At 44.3% G+C, this 21,192-nt stretch overlaps 1 protein-coding gene across 1 annotated transcript in view; it reads right to left on the bottom strand.

Moving 5' to 3' along the window:
• Positions 1 to 21,192, bottom strand: part of CCBE1 (collagen and calcium binding EGF domains 1) — a 228,822-nt gene that overhangs the window by 30,392 nt on the left and 177,238 nt on the right. Inside the window, exon 3 of the mRNA XM_077777681.1 lies at positions 1,014 to 1,066. Coding sequence (XP_077633807.1) covers positions 1,014 to 1,066 — 53 coding nt within the window. The remainder of the gene's footprint in view (positions 1 to 1,013; positions 1,067 to 21,192) is intronic.

Raw genomic sequence — 21,192 nt, 5'->3', positions numbered from 1 at the left:
TCTATGTGCCTGCTCCAAACACTTACTGCCCCGAATGCCTCGTCCGCACATATTGCAGTTATTATTAAAACCAACAGCAGCAACCACTATTTATCAAGCACTTAAAAAGAGCCGGCCTCTGTTCCAAGTACTTAACATGTGGTAATATTCTTAAAACAATCATAAGTCAAGTACTAATACTTTCCCTCAAAAACTAAGGTAGGATGTGTATCGTGGACTGAATGTTGGTGTCCTCTTGACATTTGTGTGTTGAAATCTTAACCTCCAAGGTGACGGTACTGGGAGGTGGGGCCTCTGGGAGGTGCTTAGATCGTGAGGGGAGAGCCCTCCCCAGTGGGATTGATGCTCTGATAAAAGAACCCTCAGAAATCTCCCTTGTGTCTTCTCCCAGGTAAGGACACAGTAAGGAGATGGCAGTCTATGAACCGGAAAGTTCTCACCAGACGTGTTTTCCGGCACCTTGGTCTTTAGCTTCCAGAACTATAAGAAATGAGCGTTTGAGGTTTAAGCCACCAGACTATGGTATTTTTCTCGTGGCAGCCAAAATTGACTAAGTCAATATGGAGAGTGTAGTTAAAATTCAGGTCCTTCTGACTCCATGCTATCTATACCTGATCTCACCAGCTGGAGGGTGTGCGTGCCCTGGTCTCCCATTGCTGCCACTGGGCTGAGCACAGTGTTTGGAGGGGCTCTGAGTTTAGCCTGTGAAAAACACAGAAAGAGGTCAGGAGGATGCCTGTGTTTTGTGTATGAAATGCTGATTAGGGGATGATAGCTGCTTCAGCTTAAAGCCTGAAATACGAAAATTACTCAATATAGGTGTACATGTCGTGTACTGATGTAGCTAGAGCATGCTCCGTGTAGCCAGATTGGCACTAGGAGTATCCAATGCCAGAAAAAACTGAAATTACACACAGATAATCCATGTGCATTCTATGCACATCAGAACTCAACACACACCTAATGGTTAGTCACAAACAAGGTGAGAAGACATAATCTTTTATATTACATACCTTCTGGGATGCACTGTCCAAGAACAAATTTATACCCTTTGCAGCATTTTTTCCTAAGAAACAAACAAAAATGCATTTTAAATGTGATGTTGGATTAAATACATACTTCTTTTCAGGGGCGCCTGGGTGCCTCAGTTGGTTAAGCGTCTGACTCGATTTTGGCTCAGGTCATGATCTCACAGTTCAGAAGATGGAGCTCCACATTGGGCTCTGTGCTGACAGTGCAGAGCCTGCTTGGGATTCTCTCTCTCTCTGTCCCTCCCCCACTCGCACACATGCTTACACTCTCAAAATAAATACATAAACTTAAAAAATATGTATATTTACAATTCTTTTCAGTTATTGAATGATTTCTGTCTAGGAACAAGTGAGGCATAAGGGAAAGAAAGGGTCGGGTATTTTTAAGGGAAGTGGAGTTATAAACGGAAAATATAATCAACAGCACATGACCACATCTTCTAGTAGTAGGATGTCCTTTTCACCACATAATATATGGAATTAATCACTTGAATTTTATGAAGTGGATTAATTCAGGGACTTCAGGATACTTGTATCAGATGACCAGAGGCCTACAGGATATAAAGAACTTTTATGTAAAGGATACAAAGCAACTTTGTATCCTGAACAGGAACTCCGAGGTGGGCCAGACTCCTCGTCTTACAAACCAAGGATTCACGTGACTTGCTAATTATAACAATCTGCTAAAAATAATCATTAGATAATTGTAACATAATGATTGCTAATTATAACTAGGTAGCTGAAGCTAACGCCCAAGGAACCACCCCCCACCCCTTTGAATGCTTGCTTTACCTGGACCCCTTCGGTACTGAAAGGCATCTAAATTATCTGAATTTACAAAAAAACAAACAAAAAAACCCAAACAAACCCAACCCAGCCAACAGGCAATTCTAATGAAAGTTTCCAAGACTTCCATCTCTGCCTGTGGTAGAGAAATGGGGCCATCAGTTCAAAATGTCAGTCTCCACTGGAGAGATTATGTATCCGGTGTAGAGTTGCAAGTTCCTAACAGATCACCCCCCTGCAGATGGCAAATATAAACTCGAGACAAAAGAGAGGCACATAACCACTGGTAGACTCTGGAGAGTCAAAAAAGGCAGGCAGGATTTAGGAGGAGAGCTGACATTGGAACAAGGGACCCACCCAGGCTAACTTTCCTGCTTTTCAGGGCTTTGGCCTGCATGCCGATCACAGTTGCTATGTGGTGGTGAAAGCTAACACGCAGAGAACCTGATATGTTTTGGCCTGATCAGATGGAGGGCAAAACGGGGGTACCCAGAGGCATGAAAAACTGAGGGGAAATCCCAGAAAGGAGAGTGGAGAACAGGAGGCTTCAGTTATGTGCGTTAACCCTGCCCAATCACTGGGAAGCCCTAACCTGGGCATGCGGGGAGCAGACTCGAAATACCGCAGTTGAATACAACATGGGCTGGATGAAGGCGTGAGGTGCTGGTGACCACGAGGCTGTTTTCACATTCCATCCAAGTGAGTTGCTTACCTGCTCCAAGAAAAGCATCCATACTTTTTGGATGAATGGAGCAGGAGTCAGGATCTCCAAAACAGAGCTTGTATAAATGTGACCTGTTCTCAAGGGAAAGACCATCAATGATGCCAACTCCAGTTCCAGATGTTGCAAGTATCAGATGCAATGTTAAGGCGGCTGTTACAACTGTGTTCGATGAGGTAAGGGACAAGGCACTTGGAATAAATGAAAAGGTGGGAGATCTAAGAGAAATAGCACGACCATGAAAACAATAGAAGAGAAATTAAAGAACTGGAAAACATATCTATCAAATTGAAAAAAAAACCCAACTTGCTGGATGGGTTTAACAACAGAATGGTGATATGAAGTGGGAAAGAATTAGTAAATTTGAAGATCTATGCACAGGAATTACCCAACTTAAAGAGAAAAAGTGATTTAAAAAAATGCACCAAACATCAAGGACTGGGAGGGGGGGAATCTCAAAAGGTCTAAGGTGTGGTATTTGGAGTTCCAGAAGGCAAAGAAAGAGAGAATAGAGAAAGAGAGAAATGGAGAATGGAGAACACATGTGAAAAATGGCTGAAACATCCCAAATTTAGTGAAAAACATAAATTTACAGACTAAAGATGTTTGGCAAAAGCCAAACAGGCTCAAGACATACATGCACGCGTGCGCACATGCACACACAGGTCGAGAGATGTCATAGTCCTACACCTGGAAGACAAAAAGAGAGAAAATCTTGAAAGCCAGCAGTGAAGAACTGCACATTCTATACCAGGAAAAAATGATCTTGAATGACCATGCGCTTCTCATCAAAAACCATGGCAACCACAAACAAGCAATGGTATGACATCTCTGAAGTGCTGAAAAACAAACCGACCTGTCAATCCAGAATCCTCTATCCAGTGAAAAATACCTTTCAAGAATGAAGAGGACATCAAGACGTTTCAGACAAAAGAAAACCAAGCATTCATCACTAGCAGTCCTGGGCTACAAGAAATGCTACAGGGAGTTGTTCAGAATAAAAGGACAGGGACCAGGGGGGTAAAAACCTGAATTTTTAGGAAGGACTGAAATGCCTCATAAATGGTAAATGCCTGGGTGCCTAAAAAAGGTGGCTTTTTCACACTTATTTCAAAGCAAAAACTATCTGCCATTGTCTTTAAGGTTTCATAATGCAAGTAAATGCAATCAAGTGAATAACTCCAGAATTAAACAGCAGAGGACCCACTAGGTTACAAAACTTCTACACCACGTGTGAAATGGTACAATACTGATACTTCCCTTGCAGCTAATGTTCCCCTTTGTTCTGGGCTTCTTAGACCTCCTTACTTTTTCCTTCCTTCCCCATCTTTCCCCCAGCTGGGTTCCTGGTGAACTTCTCTTTACCACTTCCATAATCAGTATGTTAATTCAGAGACCAAGAATTAAACTAGGGGCAGTGAATTTGCAAATCTCAAGAATATAGCCCATCTTTTGTGTTGACTATCAAGGTCAAACTATCATAAAAACAAACAAACAACAGCAACAACAAAGAACTATTCTTGGGTGTGTCTGGGTGGTTCCTGGGTTAAGCATCCAACTCTTGATTTTGACTCAGGTCATGATCTCACAGTTTGTGGGTTGGGGCCCCATGTTGGGCTCTGAGCTGACAGTACAGAGCTTGCTTGGGATTCTCTCTCTTTGGCCCTCCCTCACTCCCACTCACTCTCTCTCAAAAATAAATAAAACTTTTAAAAAAAACCCTATTTCTATGTAACCATAGAGAAATGAGATTCAAGGTTATTCCCATTGAAATATTCTCAATAATGTGCATTTGGACACACTTTCTAGGTAGAAAAGAAAGGGAGTTAAATATGGTCGGCCACCTGGTAAATACATATCACCTGTGGCTTATCTACACCACGTGTGTGAGCCTATCATTTGTATGTTGTATTGAACACAAGGGCCCAAACCACAGATCTGGGAGATTAGGCATTATTTGGGCCCTAATGCAAATTCCCACCTTTGTCAAATGGTCAGAACCTTCAACCAGGTTAGACAAGACCTTCTGAGAAAAATTTGGTATGCGTAAATATATTTTTTCCTGTTACATTTTAGTAAGACAAATTTAACAAAATTTATAAGGATTGTATTAAATCCATTTATAAACTTGATAGAAAATGTATTAAACATGCACGCAACTGATCTGGTAAGAGAACATTCTGTGGCCCAGCTGGGTAGAGCAACACCGCCTCATTTCTCCCTACAGCTTGTCTCATGTGTGGTCCAGCTGTGGTGGACAGGCTTACTTCAAAAGCAAAACAAGTGTGCTTCCTTTATAAAGGAAGGTAGAAGCTGGGATGCTCCTGAATCAGACTTGAATGAAATAATTAAGGGTCCCATCCCCTGCAAAGGATGCATTTGCCTACCTGTACACGTCCAATCAATATAGGTTACTTTGAATCTTTCCTCAGCATATTTTGTTATATGTGTGTGCGTGCGTGCGATTTACTGCTATGAATAATGTGTGGCCATATTCAGAGTTTTCTAATTAGACAGAATTTCCCAATGTTTCCAACTGAATTGTAATTTTACATGACAAGAGAAACCCACGGGGTATAAATTTATGATGATGATTATTTCTAACAGAAGTAGAGGATCTACCTTTATATCCTGTAAAACGTACTCTTGGTCTAGCTTTCCATGGTTTAAGAAAGTCCAAGTTCCTAACGACCAGAAAGAAAAACTGCTTAATAGGGTATTCATTAAAATTTTACAGTTATTACTTACTGTATTACTTGAAGCTGTCCTATGGAAAACTAGAGGAAGAACAGTGCCTTAGATGATCTGAAACTCAAGTGTATCATGAGAAAATTGGATGGAGGGGAAACATGTGTTTTTGATACATCTTCAGTGCAGCACCACATTTAAACATATGGTTCTATTTGTCTGTTTCTATTTAAATGGCGCACCTAACATACAGTTGCTGAGAAGTTTGATGGCCTTTGAAAGTTCATGCACATGGATACAACCCTTGCAATCTCTCTTTCTACATCCAAGACATTGTATCTGGGCATTCTGATCTTTTTGAGCATTGCAAGAGCTTGGGATTGTCCATTTAGTGGAGCCCAAAGTAACCTGTCATTTGCCTTTCTACAAAATTAAATAACAGAGTGATCTGATATGCTTTCACAAGGCTACAGAGCTCTGCTGGGAGACGATCTAGGCTTCAGGATGGCCATGCTTCCTTAACTTCCCCTTGGTTTTTTTCTTAATTGCATGCCTAATGCCATCGCGCTGCTCTAGGGGAGGAGGTCTGAGTATCCACTGTACCCTCTTGCTTCTGGAGAGTTCCTGGGAAGACAGTATTATTTTGCATGTCAAACACCCACCCTACATAAGTCATCATTTTAAAATAAACAATGGAATATTCCAAAGTATAAAAAAATAAACACTGGCTGCACATCTTACCCCGTTTCGAAGATCACTTACAACATAACTTACATATAATGAAGTTGAGATAGCCTAAGTGAAACCTCCTTCTCGTTATGCAACCAGACCTAACTACAAGCATGGCCGTGTGGTTTTTATCTTTAAGAAAAACAAACTAGGATGGGGAAAGCTCATGTGGATTCTGGGGAGAGAGCCCTTCCTAATCCGCTTCATGTGTCAGAGCTTGGTTTTCCAAACGCAAATGCGTTTCCCATTTCTTGGCGAGGGGAAGTGGTGATTTAGGTGGTTGTTACATAGAAACGGCGACATCTGCTAATCAGGAAAGTCTGTGCAGGTTTTCCCCTGGGTGCCCCAGAGCATTAACACACACACACACATAATCATAAATAAAAACAGTGCAGCCAGAAATCTATCTGAGCAACTGAGCGTGTGTGAGAGCTTTTGGAAGGAAAAACTGAATTGGGAAAATGAAGGTGGCAGAGACACCATCATATCTGACTGTCTGCTGTTAGTTATCAGGTTCTAGAGAAGAATTAAAAAAAAAAACCAACCCAAAAACCTCTCTACAGAGTTAGAGGACAAGGGGGAACCTTGAAATGTCAAGTGAGCTGGTGGGCAAAAGATATTTCAACACTTACTCTACTGCAACAGTAAATTTTCCTGATTTATTTGGGGTTTCCTTTGCATAGCTGCCTAGACACACACCAGACAGATCAGATTTTTTTTTTTTTAATGAGAGAAAGAACTGTATGTTTTAGAGTATTTTAGGGTTCTTTTTGACCAGCTGCATGTAGTGGATGGAGCAATGGCTTTGGGGGTAAGGCCAATCTGGTGTACAGTTCTGGCTCTGTCATTTCAAGAGCTTGTCATGATGAGGCGCCTGGGTGGCTCAGTCGATTGAATGTCTGACTTCGGCTCAGGTCATGATCTCGCAGTTCGTGGGTTTGAGCCCCGCGTCGGGTTCTGCGCTGACAGGGTAGAGCCTGGGGCCAGCTTCGGATTCTGTGTCTCCTTCTCTCTCTGCCCCTCCCCCCTCACGCACGTGTGCACACACTCTCTAAAATAAGCATAAAATATTAAAAAAATAAAGAGCTTGTGACATGACTTTGGGCTTGTTTCTTAAACTCTTGAGTTTTTAGATTCCTCGTGGATAAAACATGAATAATATTTGCTTTATAGAATTATCACAAGAATTACAGTTCACCTAGCATAGGGCCTGGCCTGGGGTCAGAACGGCATTCTAGCTGCGGCTTTATAGACACAGAAAGAGAAGAACAAGAGCCATTCTTCCCCAGAGGCCTTTATCTTATGAATCATCTCTTCCTTCTATTTTTTTTCTTTTTTTTTAAATGTTTTATTTATTTCTAGGGGAGAGAGAGAGAGAGCGACAGCGTGAGCAGGGGAGGGTCAGAGAGAGAGGGAGTCACAGACTGAAACAGGCTCCAGGCTCTGAGCTGGCAGTTAGCACAGAGCCCGACGCGGGGCTCGAACCCACGAACCACGAGATCAAACTTTGATGGAGCTTCGCATGACTTCACATGAACTTCTAGAATGTCTTATATACCAGATGCCCTGAGAACAGAACCCAGTAAAATGACTCACCTCTCATCTAGTCATGTTGGATCCAGCCCTGTAAGGAGAAGGTATTCCTCCCAGGCAAATGGAATAATACTATGTTTACTATAGCAATCAGTGAAGATTAAGAAAAAAAAAGCAAATAAAAAACCCATTTATTCATCTACATATAAACTTGCTCCTGCCAAATCTCAGTGACAATATTAAGAGACTCACAGGGAGTATGTTATATATCACATGGTCTCTTATGCACAATTACTGATGGTCAAGATCAAATGCAGAAAACAGCATGCGAATTCCACAAAAAATTAAACACAGAGTAGCCACATGATCCTACAACGGTACTGCTGAGTATATCCCAGAAGAACTGAAAGCAGACTCAGAACAGATATTCGTTCACTGCAACATCATTCACAATAGCCAAAGGTACAAACAACCCAAGTGTCCCTTGACAGATGGGTAAAGACAATGTGATACACACAGAGAACGGATTATGATTCATCCTTGAAAGGACCTTCTGACACATGGTATAATATGGACAAGACTTGGAAAACATTACACTAAGTAAAATCACACCAAAGAAATGCTGCAAAGAAAATACAAGTATTGTAGGACTCCATTTACATGAGGTGCCTAAAGTAGTCAAATTCTTAGGCAGAGAGTCGAACGGTGGTGGCCAGGGGCTGGGTGAGGAGGGGACGGGGAGTTGCTTAATGCATATGCCGTGTCAATTTGGGACGATGAGAAAGTTCTGGAAATGGACCCTGATGGCTGCACAATGATGTGAATGTGCTTAATGTTACTGAACTACATGCCTAAGAATGGTTAACATGGTCAATTTTATGTTGTATATGTCTTACCGCACATGCAATAAAAGACCAAAGGAGGAGGGGAAAGCTGTTGAAGCCATCCCTCTCGCCATTAACACCAAGAGCATGGGATCATCTGGGTGTTAGCTGTGTGAATTACAGAAAGAATACTTTTTAGGTATGTGAGGATTATTGTTCGATGGGGCTAAGGTAACAACTGAAAGGTATTTATCCCTACAAGGCTTCAAGTGATAACAACATATTCATTCAACGAATGTTCATTACACATCTCCCGGGAAGACAGAATAGCTGGTGGTTAGGGTTCTGGCCCCTGGGGATGTTCCTCCCAGGTTTGAATCCAGCCTCCGCTGCTTTCCAGCTGTGGGAACCTTAGACGAGTGACTTAAAGTCCCCCTACCTCGATTTCCTCATCTGTAAAGAGGGATAATAATAGCAGCCACCTTGCCGGTGTGGTGTGTGGGTTCAATGTGTTAAGATGCATATGGAGCGCAGTACAACGCTGGCTACGTGAAGTCAGTGGAAAATGTAGAAAGAGATGTGGTTTTCCTTTGTGTCCTGCTCTAATGCTCACCTTCAAGGACCCAGGGGTGTAAAGGAGGAAGCATGGGGGAGTCAGCAGCTGAGCCGCGGTCTGACTGCTCGTCGGCTTGGCTTTAAGCGAGCAGCAGCGAGGGCTGATTGACAGCAGTACCAAAGCCAGTGTCCCGGCCATTTCATTTCCCTGATCACGCCTGTTCAAAGGTGATTTTATCAGCTAGCAGGAGAACCTCTCAGGCTACCAACACATTGCACTCCCCTCTCTGTGATCAGGCTAATGTCTGTTCTCCATGATGAAAGGCACATGGCTGGATCTCGCCCTGTTTGCTCAAAGCTGGCCCAGGAGCACTTGGGGGTGTGGACAGCGGCCCAGGCTGCAGGGCTGGGAACGTGTGTAGCCACCTCGGTGCACTGTTTCCGCCGCCTCGCTAGCTCCCTGCAGTAACGGCGGTTCTCAGACCCACAGGGTCAGGGACCTCCGCAGAGGGTCGCTCGGAGTCCACACGGGTCCTGGAGACAAGAACCTGGGGCTGATTGACTGTCTCTTCACCACGATGCCGATGCTATAGATCTAGCTATCTTTTCTCACACTTGTCCCTCCCTTCCCACCTTCCCAAGGGAGCTTTCTACCCCAGGAATCCTCACTATCTTGCCGGCTGGCTTTTCCCTAATTCAGCTGAGAAGTTGATCATTTTTGAAACATAAGGAAAAACGGTGACAACTTGATAAAAGTAGTTTGGCATTATCTTTGTATAAAAAAGAGAAAATTATATCTATGTATATATTTAGATATACATAGGGAGTGAGAGATCTTTTCATTAAAAACATAAAGATTAGGTTAGGTATTCATGGATCTCTTTATGTGGGTAAGATGAAAGATGTTTCTCATTTCTTTGTTGAGCTATAATTGACCTATAACATTATCCAGTTTCAGGTACACAACATATAGATTTGATATTTGTATACACTGTGAAATGATCGCAGCAGTAAGTCAGGTTTTTTCTCTCTTTTAATGTGTTTTCCTATTATCCTGCAATGAGCAGGTACTAATTTTGTAATATGAGAAAATAAAGGAAATAATAAGATAAAAGGATCTTTAGGGATTTTTAAGGGTATTCTGGTACATATTTTTTTAAATTTTAAAATTTATNATCATGACCTGAGCCGAAGTCATATGTTTAACCGACTGAGCCACCCAGGCGCCCCTGGAAACTGCTAGCTTTGAAAGTTGGCCAACGAGTAGCAGTCATGAGCATGCCTGAGAATAGTGCATACAGGCACCCACGATGATTTACTTCACCCAGAAACTCAGGATTTACATTTTGAACAACTAAGTTTCAATCAAACTGATTTTGACCAAGTCACCTGGAGCCAATATATGACATTTATTAAGAATTTACTTTTGAGGCACCTGAGCGGCTCAGTGGGTTAAGCGTCCGATTTTGCTCAAGTCATGATGTCACAGTTTGTGGGTTTGAGCCCCGCGTCGGGCTCTATGCTGACATCCCGGAGCCTGGAGCCTGCTTCAGATTCTGTGTTTTCCTCTCCCTCTCTGTTCCTCTTCCACTCATGCTGTTTCTCTCTCTCAAAAATAAATTTAAAAACATAAAAAATTAAAAAAAATTACTTTTGGGATTTTGTGTATCATTTAGAAGGATGTTCATTCTTTTTTCACATCAGAAAGATGGTTTAATAGAGGTTCATCTGAAGAGAGTATTTTAATAGAACGATTTTCCTCATTCATAAGACAGGCTTAACCTGACAAATCTCTGCTGACATTTATTCCCAGGGTTGCTAATTTTCAGAAGCACTGATGGCTGTGAATCGTGTCATACTCTCTGGGCCGTCGTACACAGACAGTGCGTGGAGAGTGGAGACCATTCCATGCAGTATTATAGTTCACCATATGCAGGGACACTGTGGGGGCCCAAAGCCCTAATCACAGATGCATTTTTTAAAACGTTTTATTCATTTCTGAGAGAGAGAGAGAGACAACGTGAGCAGGGGAGGGTCAGAGAGAGAGGGAGACACAGAATCTGAAGACAGGCTCCAGGCTCTGAGCTAGGGGTCAGCACAGAGCCCGACGCGGGGCTCGAACCCACGAGCCGTGAGATCATGACCTGAGCCGAAGTCGGATGCTCAACCAACTGAGGCGCCCCCACAGATGCATTTTTATCCTGTCAACTCTCTAAGCATCCAAAGAGTGCCTGAATGGTTATTAATAACCTGTTCCAATGGCATTCATCACGAAAATCGGATCTTCAAGCAATGAATTGTTCGCGATCAACCGAGCAATACAGGAAGTCATCCATGGTGGGTCCCAAAGCATTGCTGAAGTCTTCTGAAGTTTCCTGCCTATTCCTCCACTTTCTCCCACCCTGGGCTTCCTGTGCAGCTCGGCCAGCGTTTTCCCCCTGCTCTCTCTTCTTCAAAGGCTGGGTTCAGCTTCAGGAGGTCAACTCTGACCTCTGTTTACGAGTCCTGATCTGTAAACTCCCAGGCACCCTAGTTGCATTCATTTTGCTTGCCTGTATTTCCTAGGTTTCCTGTAATTATCAGGTCTTAACTTTCATAGCGAGAAAACGTTGTATTTAAAAACTAACAGAAGAAAATTAACTTCTCACTGCCACTGTGGAAGAGAATAGCATCCTTGATGGGGCCAGAGTTCAAAGGCAAATAGCCCACAAGGCCATTTTTATATATTGCCTTCTGTTTTTCCTCCCTAGTAAAAGATCCAAATTACCTACAATAGCCACACTTGCAAAGGTCATTACTGTGGCAGAGATAACCAGCTGTTTCTCTGTATCTACTTCTTTTTTTTTCTCTATTATAACAAAAGCCCAGATTATAGCTGGGTACATTAACCTCCCAGAAAAAAGGGAAGAATTCCACAGCCTCTCATTGCCTTGTGAATAAGCCAGGCGACAGGGTGTGAGTAGCTGTGACACTTTAAATGGAAGGGGCACATTTGCACTCCTTTTCACCTTCCCGTGAATGGGAGCAAGAACATGGTAGTGAGCGATCTTGGACCTTAGCAATGGGTGGGTTGACCTACAAGGAGCTCAGTCAATGATGCTGTCCAGCCACCGTATAAGTTAAGGACTCCTGACAGTTTGGTGTAAGAGAACAAACTTCCACCTTGTTTAAACGATTATCTTTGGTTTCAGCTTATAGGGGCCTAATACATCCGGAAAACTAAAATAACTAAAGGGAATGAGTCTACAGGAGCAAGGGTACTGAAGTGCAAGGTTAGCGAGCCAGAAGGGGCCTGGAGAAGGCCCAGACTCTTATTCCACTTTCAGGAACAACTTTGCAGGGAGTCCTTGAGTCCTGTGAAATGCTGACCCTTGAAATAGAAATGTCTAGAGCCGTCCTGGCAAATTAACCAAAGCTAAAGACCTCTCTGCTTTGACAGGGCTGTGATCTTTCTTTCTGCACCATGGGCAGAGTTTCATTGGCACTCAGCCCCTTTCCTGCACTTCACCTTGTAAGTGAAGCATTTCCAGAGAGCTCTCAGTAAAGGAACACTAAACTATAATTTCTCAGATTCGGTCACCTGGGAATTAAAGGCGGCAGTCTTAAAGGAGGCAGCATTATGTGTAATGACTTTCAAAGACAGATGGAGCCTGACTGGAGATCTTTCTTCCATCAATCATGTGACACATGCCATTCCTCACGCACATCAACATCTTACGGAAAATGAAATACAACTGATGCTAATTCAGGTCTAAATTCATATGTTACTGAAAGTGGGATTTCTACCTCTAAATGATTTACAGAATAGAGGAGGAATCTTTTACTTTAGATACTGAATTATATAACAGTCCAATATCATAGTAAGAACTTCAATTCAGATTAACTAGCAACTGGAAGGCTTACGTGTGACTTAATTCAACCAACAGTTAATTGAAAGCTTCCTATACAGCAAGCCAAGCATCTTCCACAGATTATTTAATTAAATACTCATAACCACACTTCTTACGGATGGGAAAACTAAAGCACAGAATGCTTAAGTAACTTGTCAAATAACAAATTAGTAGCTGAGCTGACCATGAACTCAGGCTGCAAGATTCCAGAGGCCGCACCTTCTGGGAATGGGGTATCACCAGAAATTTGGAGAGGAGTGAGATGTGTATTTGGCCCCTGAGAAATACATATCCACAGCTACAGAGAACCCAAGAGAGGGCAGTAACAGCATGAGAACATAGGTACAATGTGCTTTCTCGGTACAGATGGGAAGAGTCATAACTCAATTTCAGAGGCTGCAGAAATGTGTGGCCCATGGGACCTGCTCCAGGCCCAGAAAGATCGATCAGGGCCCACATAAAGGGACACACACTCTCACTACATACCAGCTGTGACCCTCTAGCTTGGCCCCAAATATCTACTTTCTCTGTCTTACAATCTCAGTTCACGTGGGGGGAAAAATGCCCTGTCCCTGATTCAGGATTCGGACTCCTTTTAGGATGTTGCGTCCGAAGTCTGAAACAATGTGATCGGTAAGTCAGAGAGTTACTGGGCAGGCCCAGAGGAGAGGCTGCATAGGAGAGACTGCAGACAGAGAGCACCTCAAAAGGCGACCAAAATATTTTGGGCAAGAGATTAAGGGGGTCTACACAGGGTAATGGGAATTGAAAAATAAGGACAGATTTTAAAGAAATTGTGGAGGCAGAATCTATAGGATTTCTTAACACACTGGATGCAAAGAATAAGAAAAACAGAGAAGTCCCAGACTGGAGAATTATTTTAGTGGAGCGGCCTGGAGGATGAGGTCACCTTTAGCTGGTGTGGCTTACGTGGGAAAAGAGCGAAGTACAAAGGACTGATATAGCACAGATTCTGGGATGACAAGAAGGTATTAATTACCTTCAGTTTGGACACAGCATTTAGGATGTTTGAGGCCTCAGGTAACTCTGAGGTGAGGCTGGGTCCTTAGGGGAACAGGTGATGCCAAGCGTTGGATAAACACACCCAGGGAAGGTATGGGCCAAGGACAGGATTTGGGGAGAGGTCCTCTTGCAAGAAGTGGGCCCAGTAAGGAAGCCAGTCTTACTCTGAGTCTCTGCTTCCCATTCTGTGAAAAAAGGTCCTTGAACTAGGGTGGTCTTTAAGATCTCCCCCAACCTCCAAATTCCCTGGCTCTTAAGGTGATGAAAATGTTCTGTGTCTTCATGTTACAGGGGCATATACTCTGTCAAAACTCATTGAACTATCTACTTAAAATTGGTGCATTTTATCGAATGTAAATTACATTTCATTTAAGTGGATTTAAAAAAATTTCTGGCTCCAAGTAATTATCATTCCATGCAAAATTATGAAACAATTTTTTTTTAACATTTATTCATTTTTGAGAGACACAGAGAGACAGAGTGTGAGCAGGGGAGGGGCAGAAAGAGAGGGAGATACAGAATCTGAAACAGGCTCCAGGCTCTGAGCTGTTAGCACAGAGCCCCACGCGGGGCTCAAACTCACAGACTCCGAGATCATGACCTGAGCTGAAGTCGGATGCTTAAATGGACAGAGTCACCCAGGTGCCCCACCCTGCAAGGTTACTAACGATAGCATGAAATATCCCAGTTGCGTGTATTTTTCCAACAGAAAAAAAGAAATACAAGTCAAAAAATGTATACCCTCAATCCCCAGGGGGAGAAAACAGGCATGAATTAGAAGGAATTCTTTTAAGAAATTAGTTTCTGATTGTTCCAGACATTGGTATGAGTGAGCGGATGTCTCGGGAATGTCTTACAAACACATGCAAACGTAACGAGAAGCTGGGGATGCCGCTCAGATGTGCCGTGTACAGAGGTTTTGTAGGACAGCCTGGCTTCCTGGGGCCAGCAGCTCACAGGTGCTAAGGGGCTCCGGACAAGTTTGCTCAGGTGTGGTTCTCAGGAGCTCGTCACGTGTCAGTCCATGTGGACAGACTTCAAGGTTTCTAAGGCACAGGAATGGATGTCCTGATGCAAGCCGTACCTACTTTTAATACAACTTCGGATCATGATGTCTGAAGTATCAGTTTGAAGAGAGAGGCTGCTCACATCTCTATGTTAATACTGATTCTACTATGGAGTTTGTCATTGACTGTATTTTTTCCTTTTTGCAGATTTTGAGAGAGAGAGAGAGAGAAACAGAGAGACAGAGAGAGAGAGCACCTAAGAGTAGTAGGTCTGATCCCCAACAACAAAGTTTAATTTGGGGCTCTATGATAAAGGTGGCTCTACAGAGAATCTTCTAGGTTATGGGAGTACACGCGAATCCCTACCTTCGTACCATGCTGCAATCGGGCTCTGCTACTTGACCATGAACTCCTCCAGGGCAGGGACCCAGTCTCAGTTATACTGAGCACCTCACCCCATGTCTGAGAGATCACAGAGGTGCAGGACATTCTGACTGAGCTGAACTCAGCTAGAACTTTCTCAAGGAATGTTCATGATAAGAGTAATACCTTTATTATTTATTTATTTTTTTTTTTTGGCTTTTCGTTTATCTTCTATGGCCTCCTGTGGGCTCTTCCTTCCTTCCTTCTTTCTGTTTCACAAGTTGCAGAAGGAATTAGGGACTGGCAGGAGTAGCGGACAGGGATTAAGGAGCATGTCGCCCCAGTAATGTTTCCTGCATGGAACAATGACAAATTGCCTTTACCATCTTCTGCCTCCCAGGACTAAAAACACTCTGCTTTGTCTGGAGCAAATAGTATGAGCTCTCTGAGAAGCAGCACCGGGAAGCCCAGGGAGTCCAGGCAAGTTGTCCGCAACTGCTCAGTGGTACAGCTGGAAACACAATCCAAGGGCCGTGTGACAACTCAGCCACTCTGACCAGGGTACGAAGCTGTCTCGGGATGCTGACGTTGGATCTCTGCCCAGTGGTGACATAGGTCATTGTGTTGAGGTCTGAGTGAGTCAAAGCCACGAAACACAAGCACGTGGAGACGCTGCATGGTATCACTCTATGGGCAGCTGTTTTACAGTCAGGCAGAACTGAGCTTGAACCCAAGCCCACCACATACTGGGCTGATGAACTGATGTAACTTTGTAGAGAAACTTACATTTCACAGTTTCTTCTGAAAACCACAGTATTATTGATACATACTTTGTTAGGGCTTCAATGAGATGGATAAAGTACTTGGTATAGTCCTGTTACATAAGAAATATCCCATAAAGGGATAGTAATAATGATGGCAGTAACAATTATTATTTATGCTCTTTCCTCTCTCAGCATAGGGGTTACAGTGTATATCTAATGAATGCTTATAACAAATTTTTTTTTTAACATTTATTCATTTTTGAGAGACAGAAAGAGACAGAACATGAGTGGGGGAGGGACAGAGAGGGAGGGAGACACAGAATCCAAAGCAGGTGCCAGGCCCTGAGCTGTCAGCACAGAGCCTGACGCAGGGCTCAAACCACGGACCACGAAATCATGACCTGAGCTGACGTCAGACACTTAACCGACTGAGCCACCCAGGCACCCCTATAACAATTTTGATAAACTGCTAGGATATTGGAAGGCATGAAGATTAAAGAACATATTAACTTACACTGAATTAAAAAATAATTGAATCCTGACTCTGGGCAAGTCAGTGATAGATGCCTTGGGAAATATAAAGAATCCTAAGATTAAAAAGAACTGATACAATCGCTGAGGACGCAGAATGTAAGAGCAGTTCAACTATAACATAACCTTTGAAAATAATAAAATATTCAAGGTATTAAAAGACACTCCATCTAGCAAAAATTACCACAGAATAGGGCAGGCCCAGACCAGAAGGGTCTGGGAATTCTCTGTGAATTAGATTTCGATTTTGCAGGAGGGATTGGATCTATTTAGACAGCAAAGAGAATGGAAGGCCACAGAAACAGGGCACTTGGGGCATTTTTCCTAGAGGTGCTGATTATCCTGGCATGAAGGACACAGGCTGTTTGAGTTTTGTTACATGGTAGGAGATAGCAGTGCTTCATTATCCAGAACCTCAAATTACCCAGGTAGCACTTGAACCAGAAATGTCAGTCACTTGACCTGCTTGTCCATGGCTACTTCCTAAGGAGAACTGCCTCACCCATTGCTGCTTCTCACTGGGTAGACTGCATGGCCCTACTTTGTACCAGGAGGCAGCATTCCTGCCCCTCTAGGTTGAGAAGACTGGGAAGGGGCATGTGGATCAAGGGCGGCCAACCTGGCCATTTCTCCAGGGACAAAACAGTGAGCCAGACCCATCTCATGCTCTTGTCCAGGGCTCTGCATTAACAGACACCATGAGAGTAGGCTAGCCGGTCACAGCGGCATAGCGGGGGCCCTGCAACTCAGAAAGGTCTGGAAAGACTGGTGAGCTGAAACCCTGAGTTGGGGGAGGAAACTGGGCATTGGCCAAGACTCCTGAGAGAAGCAGATACTTCATGAGGGGGTGAGGGCGGAGCCACCCCCCAGGGCTGCCCTGTTTTCTGAGGCCCCCACTTCCACCTCACCCCCCATTTTAACACCAAGTAACTGAACCACAACTCCCTTTATTCTTCAGCCACTTCTGTTCTTCGCAACCAAGATCTTGTGCTTTTCTAGTTATCCTGGGAACACGGATGATCCGATTTTGGGAAGTAAGAGTACAAAAGGCTTTTGATTTGGGTGTTAGTCGCAAGTAGGGTTTCCATGATTGTTGTGTGTTTTATCAAAAGGACAAATATTTGTTTTGTGTACTGAAATCACTCATGGGTAGTTTAAATATAAATGTTCTTATTAACCTGTAGACCCAGCCCTATCACAGTCTATCTCTATCACAGAGAACTGGACTCTGTCAATAACAGATGAATGTCCAGGTGCTTTTGGGAGTAGTAAATTATTTACTGGTAACCTTGAAAAAGAGTTGTAGCTTGAGTTTAAATGAGAAAGCAGGGGTACCCAGGCCGAGCAGAGCAAGCCTGAGGAGAAAACACGATTCTTAAATGTGAGAGTGCTTTAAAGAACAAGGGAAGTTCTACTGTCTCTGGCAACTTTAAGTGCATAATTCACTGGCAGGGCGTTGGCGCCGTCTTCTGTTTGGCTTCCCCCAGGGTCTGGTTCCTTACCCCCAGCCAAAAGACATCCTTCTGTGGGTTGCATTAGAAAGAAGTGATAAGACTAACAAATAAATGTGTTGCTGTTTCATGCAGGTGACCGGCTCCTTGCTGTTGTATTATTAACCGATGCCCCTCCTCCAGATCTCTGAAATGCTTTCTAATCTCTCTGGTCTCCTGATATAACCTCAGGCCAAGTGGTTCTCAGAAGTTGGAGAGAGCTGTTTTTCTTCTATCCCCCCAAGTACAGCATTTGCGATAATGAACAAACAGTGCCATGTGATTGAGCAGTAACTGTGACCTTGAAAACGTGCCCTGGGGGCTTCAGTGTTGACTCAAACTTCCCAAGCATGGCTAGAAAGTCTAGTGACAGAGGACTCCTTTAACTGGAGAGGAGAGTCAAGCCAGAATGCATAAAAAGACCTGGGCCCTGTAAAACACGAATATCTCAGGGCATCAACTTAAAATTTTTTTTTTAATGTTTTATTTATTTCTAGGAGAGAGAGAGAGAGAGAGAGACAGCATGAGCAGGGGAGGGTCAGAGAGAGAGGGAGTCACAGACTGAAACAGGCTCCAGGCTCTGAGCTGGCAGTCAGCACAGAGCCCGACGTGGGGCTCGAACCCACGAACCGCGAGATCATGACCAAAGCGAAAGTCGGACGCCTAACCGACTGAGCCACCCGGGTGCCCCATGGGAATCAGTATTTTAAAACTCTGTCAGGACTGAGAACCAGAGCTACCATACCTCGAAATCAGAGTGTGGCTTTTTTGTCCTTCCCCCCATCTAGCTGGGGAGCTTCTGGGGGCGAAGCCCCAGCCCCATGGGGCGCTGTCCCTAACGCTGAGCCCACGCTTCCCCATCGCCCGGGCTCATCAGACATTTGCCAAGGGATGGCAGCCTCAGTCCCCAGGTGGGATACGGTACATGGTTTGCTTTGTTTTGTAAGGAGTCGCATGTGTTTCTCCTCTGATACAGGCAGGCTAAGAACACGGATTCCAAAGAAAATAGCCCCCCGCCCCCATAACCTCCCAGGGTTGGGGGGGGGGGGTAACAGGCAATGTTGTTGGTTATCTCCTGCTTTCAATTAAGGAGGCTTCTGCCAGATCCCTTGTGCGCCTCTGAGGCCCCAGCCTTGTAAATGGCACACTTTCAATTATTTATCCAAACAAAGGTGAGCCAGAGGGCAGCGCTAAACACTCGTCTGCCGAACTTGAGCCCAACTCTGCGCCCTTGGAATTCTCAAGCTCACAGGACTTGGCTTTGTGACTCCAATTTCTTTAAAAGAAAGAAAGAAGGAAAGGAAAGAATGGAAAAAAGGCACATTAGCTACAAGGCCATAAATTCCATTTCAGAAGTGAGAGGCGTGCCAGAGGGGAGCTGCAGGGACCCGAGCTCTGGGGCTGCGGGGACTCGGTTGCTAGGCTGCTCGACTCAAACAGCCGTAACTCACTGGCGAGGGGGTGGACTGCTGACTCCTTTCCAGTCTTGCGCTCTCGCCTGTCAGAGGATGCATAACATTCTATGTCACTGATGGATAATAAATCCCCTTAAAAAGGAACAGAGACTGACCAACGGCGATCGGCAGGTAGAAAGAAGTAGAGGCAAGGCAGCCTCTCGCTTGTGAAGACAGGCTCCTGGCTCACTGTCAGCAAGACAAGTGTTCTGAGCTGTTCTTTGAGGGGATGGGTTGATGCCCCCTCCGTCTGAGGATGAGCCTGTGATTGCACAGGGCACAGGCTGCCATGCTACGGTTACCCTGATGGCTGTGGGGGGAGCACTGAGACTGTCCCTGCGGAGATCAAGCACCTTCGTGTGCCATGAAATGGTAGCTCCAGTGAAAATGATTTGAGAACAGCAGAGCAGCCGGAAGTCAGGATTCCTGGGTGTCCGAGTAGCAGCAGGAGAAACGGCAGCTAACGTTTACAGAGCGCGTGACCATCTTCTGAGTGTTCTGTAGGCTAGCCACAGGCAGAGGCATCGTCCTGCTGCACTGACGTCCACAGGGTTAGGCAACTTGCTTTGGTCACACAGTAAGGGACGGGGCTGGAATTGGTACCAGGATCAGCCTGCCTCAGAAGCCTGGGTTCTCAATCACCTTGTTTACACAGCCCTCCCTGGTGCCAGGATGGACACTCAGAAATGTTTCTGGAATCCACTTCTCCTATCCATCCCCGCTGCCAACTACCATAGCTCAGACCTAAAATTCCCCCAGTCCTACCTTTTTATAGCCGCTTAATTCATCTCCCCGCTTCCAGTATTTCCCACATCCCATCAAGTGCAAATATTTTAAAGCATATCTGTTTTACAACCCGGTGCAAGAACAACCCTTGGATCCTGGTGGATACTGCTCTAGTCCAATCCTTTGTGAAGCACAAGTCGTCTCGCCTCACCCTGTCTTTATCATTCCCCACTGTGACCAGCCACACCCAATGTCCAGCTCACAAGGACCCTCTATAAAAATTCTCTGCCTCCTTCAGCTCTCTGTGTACATGTTTGTCCTTCCACCCAGACCACGAGCTCCTAGCAGTTAAGAGGCTTGTCTTGTCCATCTTTGTAATTTCCCCAGGATCTGGCAGAAAGGAAATGCTGATGGATGTTACAAAGCGGACTCACTCACTGATCGGAGAAACAGAATCTCAAAGTCGGGGCAGGGGAGGGGGATAAAAAGCAAAGATCACTGCATTTTTGACAACGGACCACATATGCACGGGGGTCTCGGTATAATCAATCTTAACAATTCCTATGTTATAGGGTCACAGATTTCACTAAATTTCTGGAATAGCCACAGGAAACTAAAAAATTTAAATTCTAACTAAAAACGTTTGACATTTTAGTTTAGACCTATTCCACTCAAAAGTAGTTTCCTCAGTAACCCCTCGCTACTCACAGCAGTATCTGATTCTAGAAGATCTACCTTTTTCTTTGTTTAGCCAAAGTACAATTTCCTTGGCTAATCAAAAATTCTGGTTGACTGCTACCATTCTCACTTGATTAAATAAATAGGTAGCACCTGGGTTAAGTGGACTAGATTACATGGAGTCTGCAATGTCTTCCTGCCTTCCCCGTGAGAAGTGGAAGTTAGCCTGGGCGGAGGTTAGGTTCAAGGTTTATCTCAATCTCCTCTTCTTTGATACTGTCCCTGGCTCTTAGAGGCAAGCAGAAAGGGACTTCCTCCCCCAACGAACTTCCATAGCACCTGTTCTGTGGGCCACTCAGACCCTGTAAAAGTCACGTGCAGCAAATCACAATGGATAGG

The sequence above is a fragment of the Crocuta crocuta genome, unplaced genomic scaffold (genome assembly GCF_008692635.1).
Source record: "Crocuta crocuta isolate KB4526 unplaced genomic scaffold, BGI_CrCroc_1.0 scaffold36, whole genome shotgun sequence".
Taxonomy (NCBI): Eukaryota; Metazoa; Chordata; class Mammalia; order Carnivora; family Hyaenidae; genus Crocuta; species Crocuta crocuta.
Note: the sequence above shows the minus strand (reverse complement) of the source record. Positions and strands in the feature narration are given on the sequence as shown.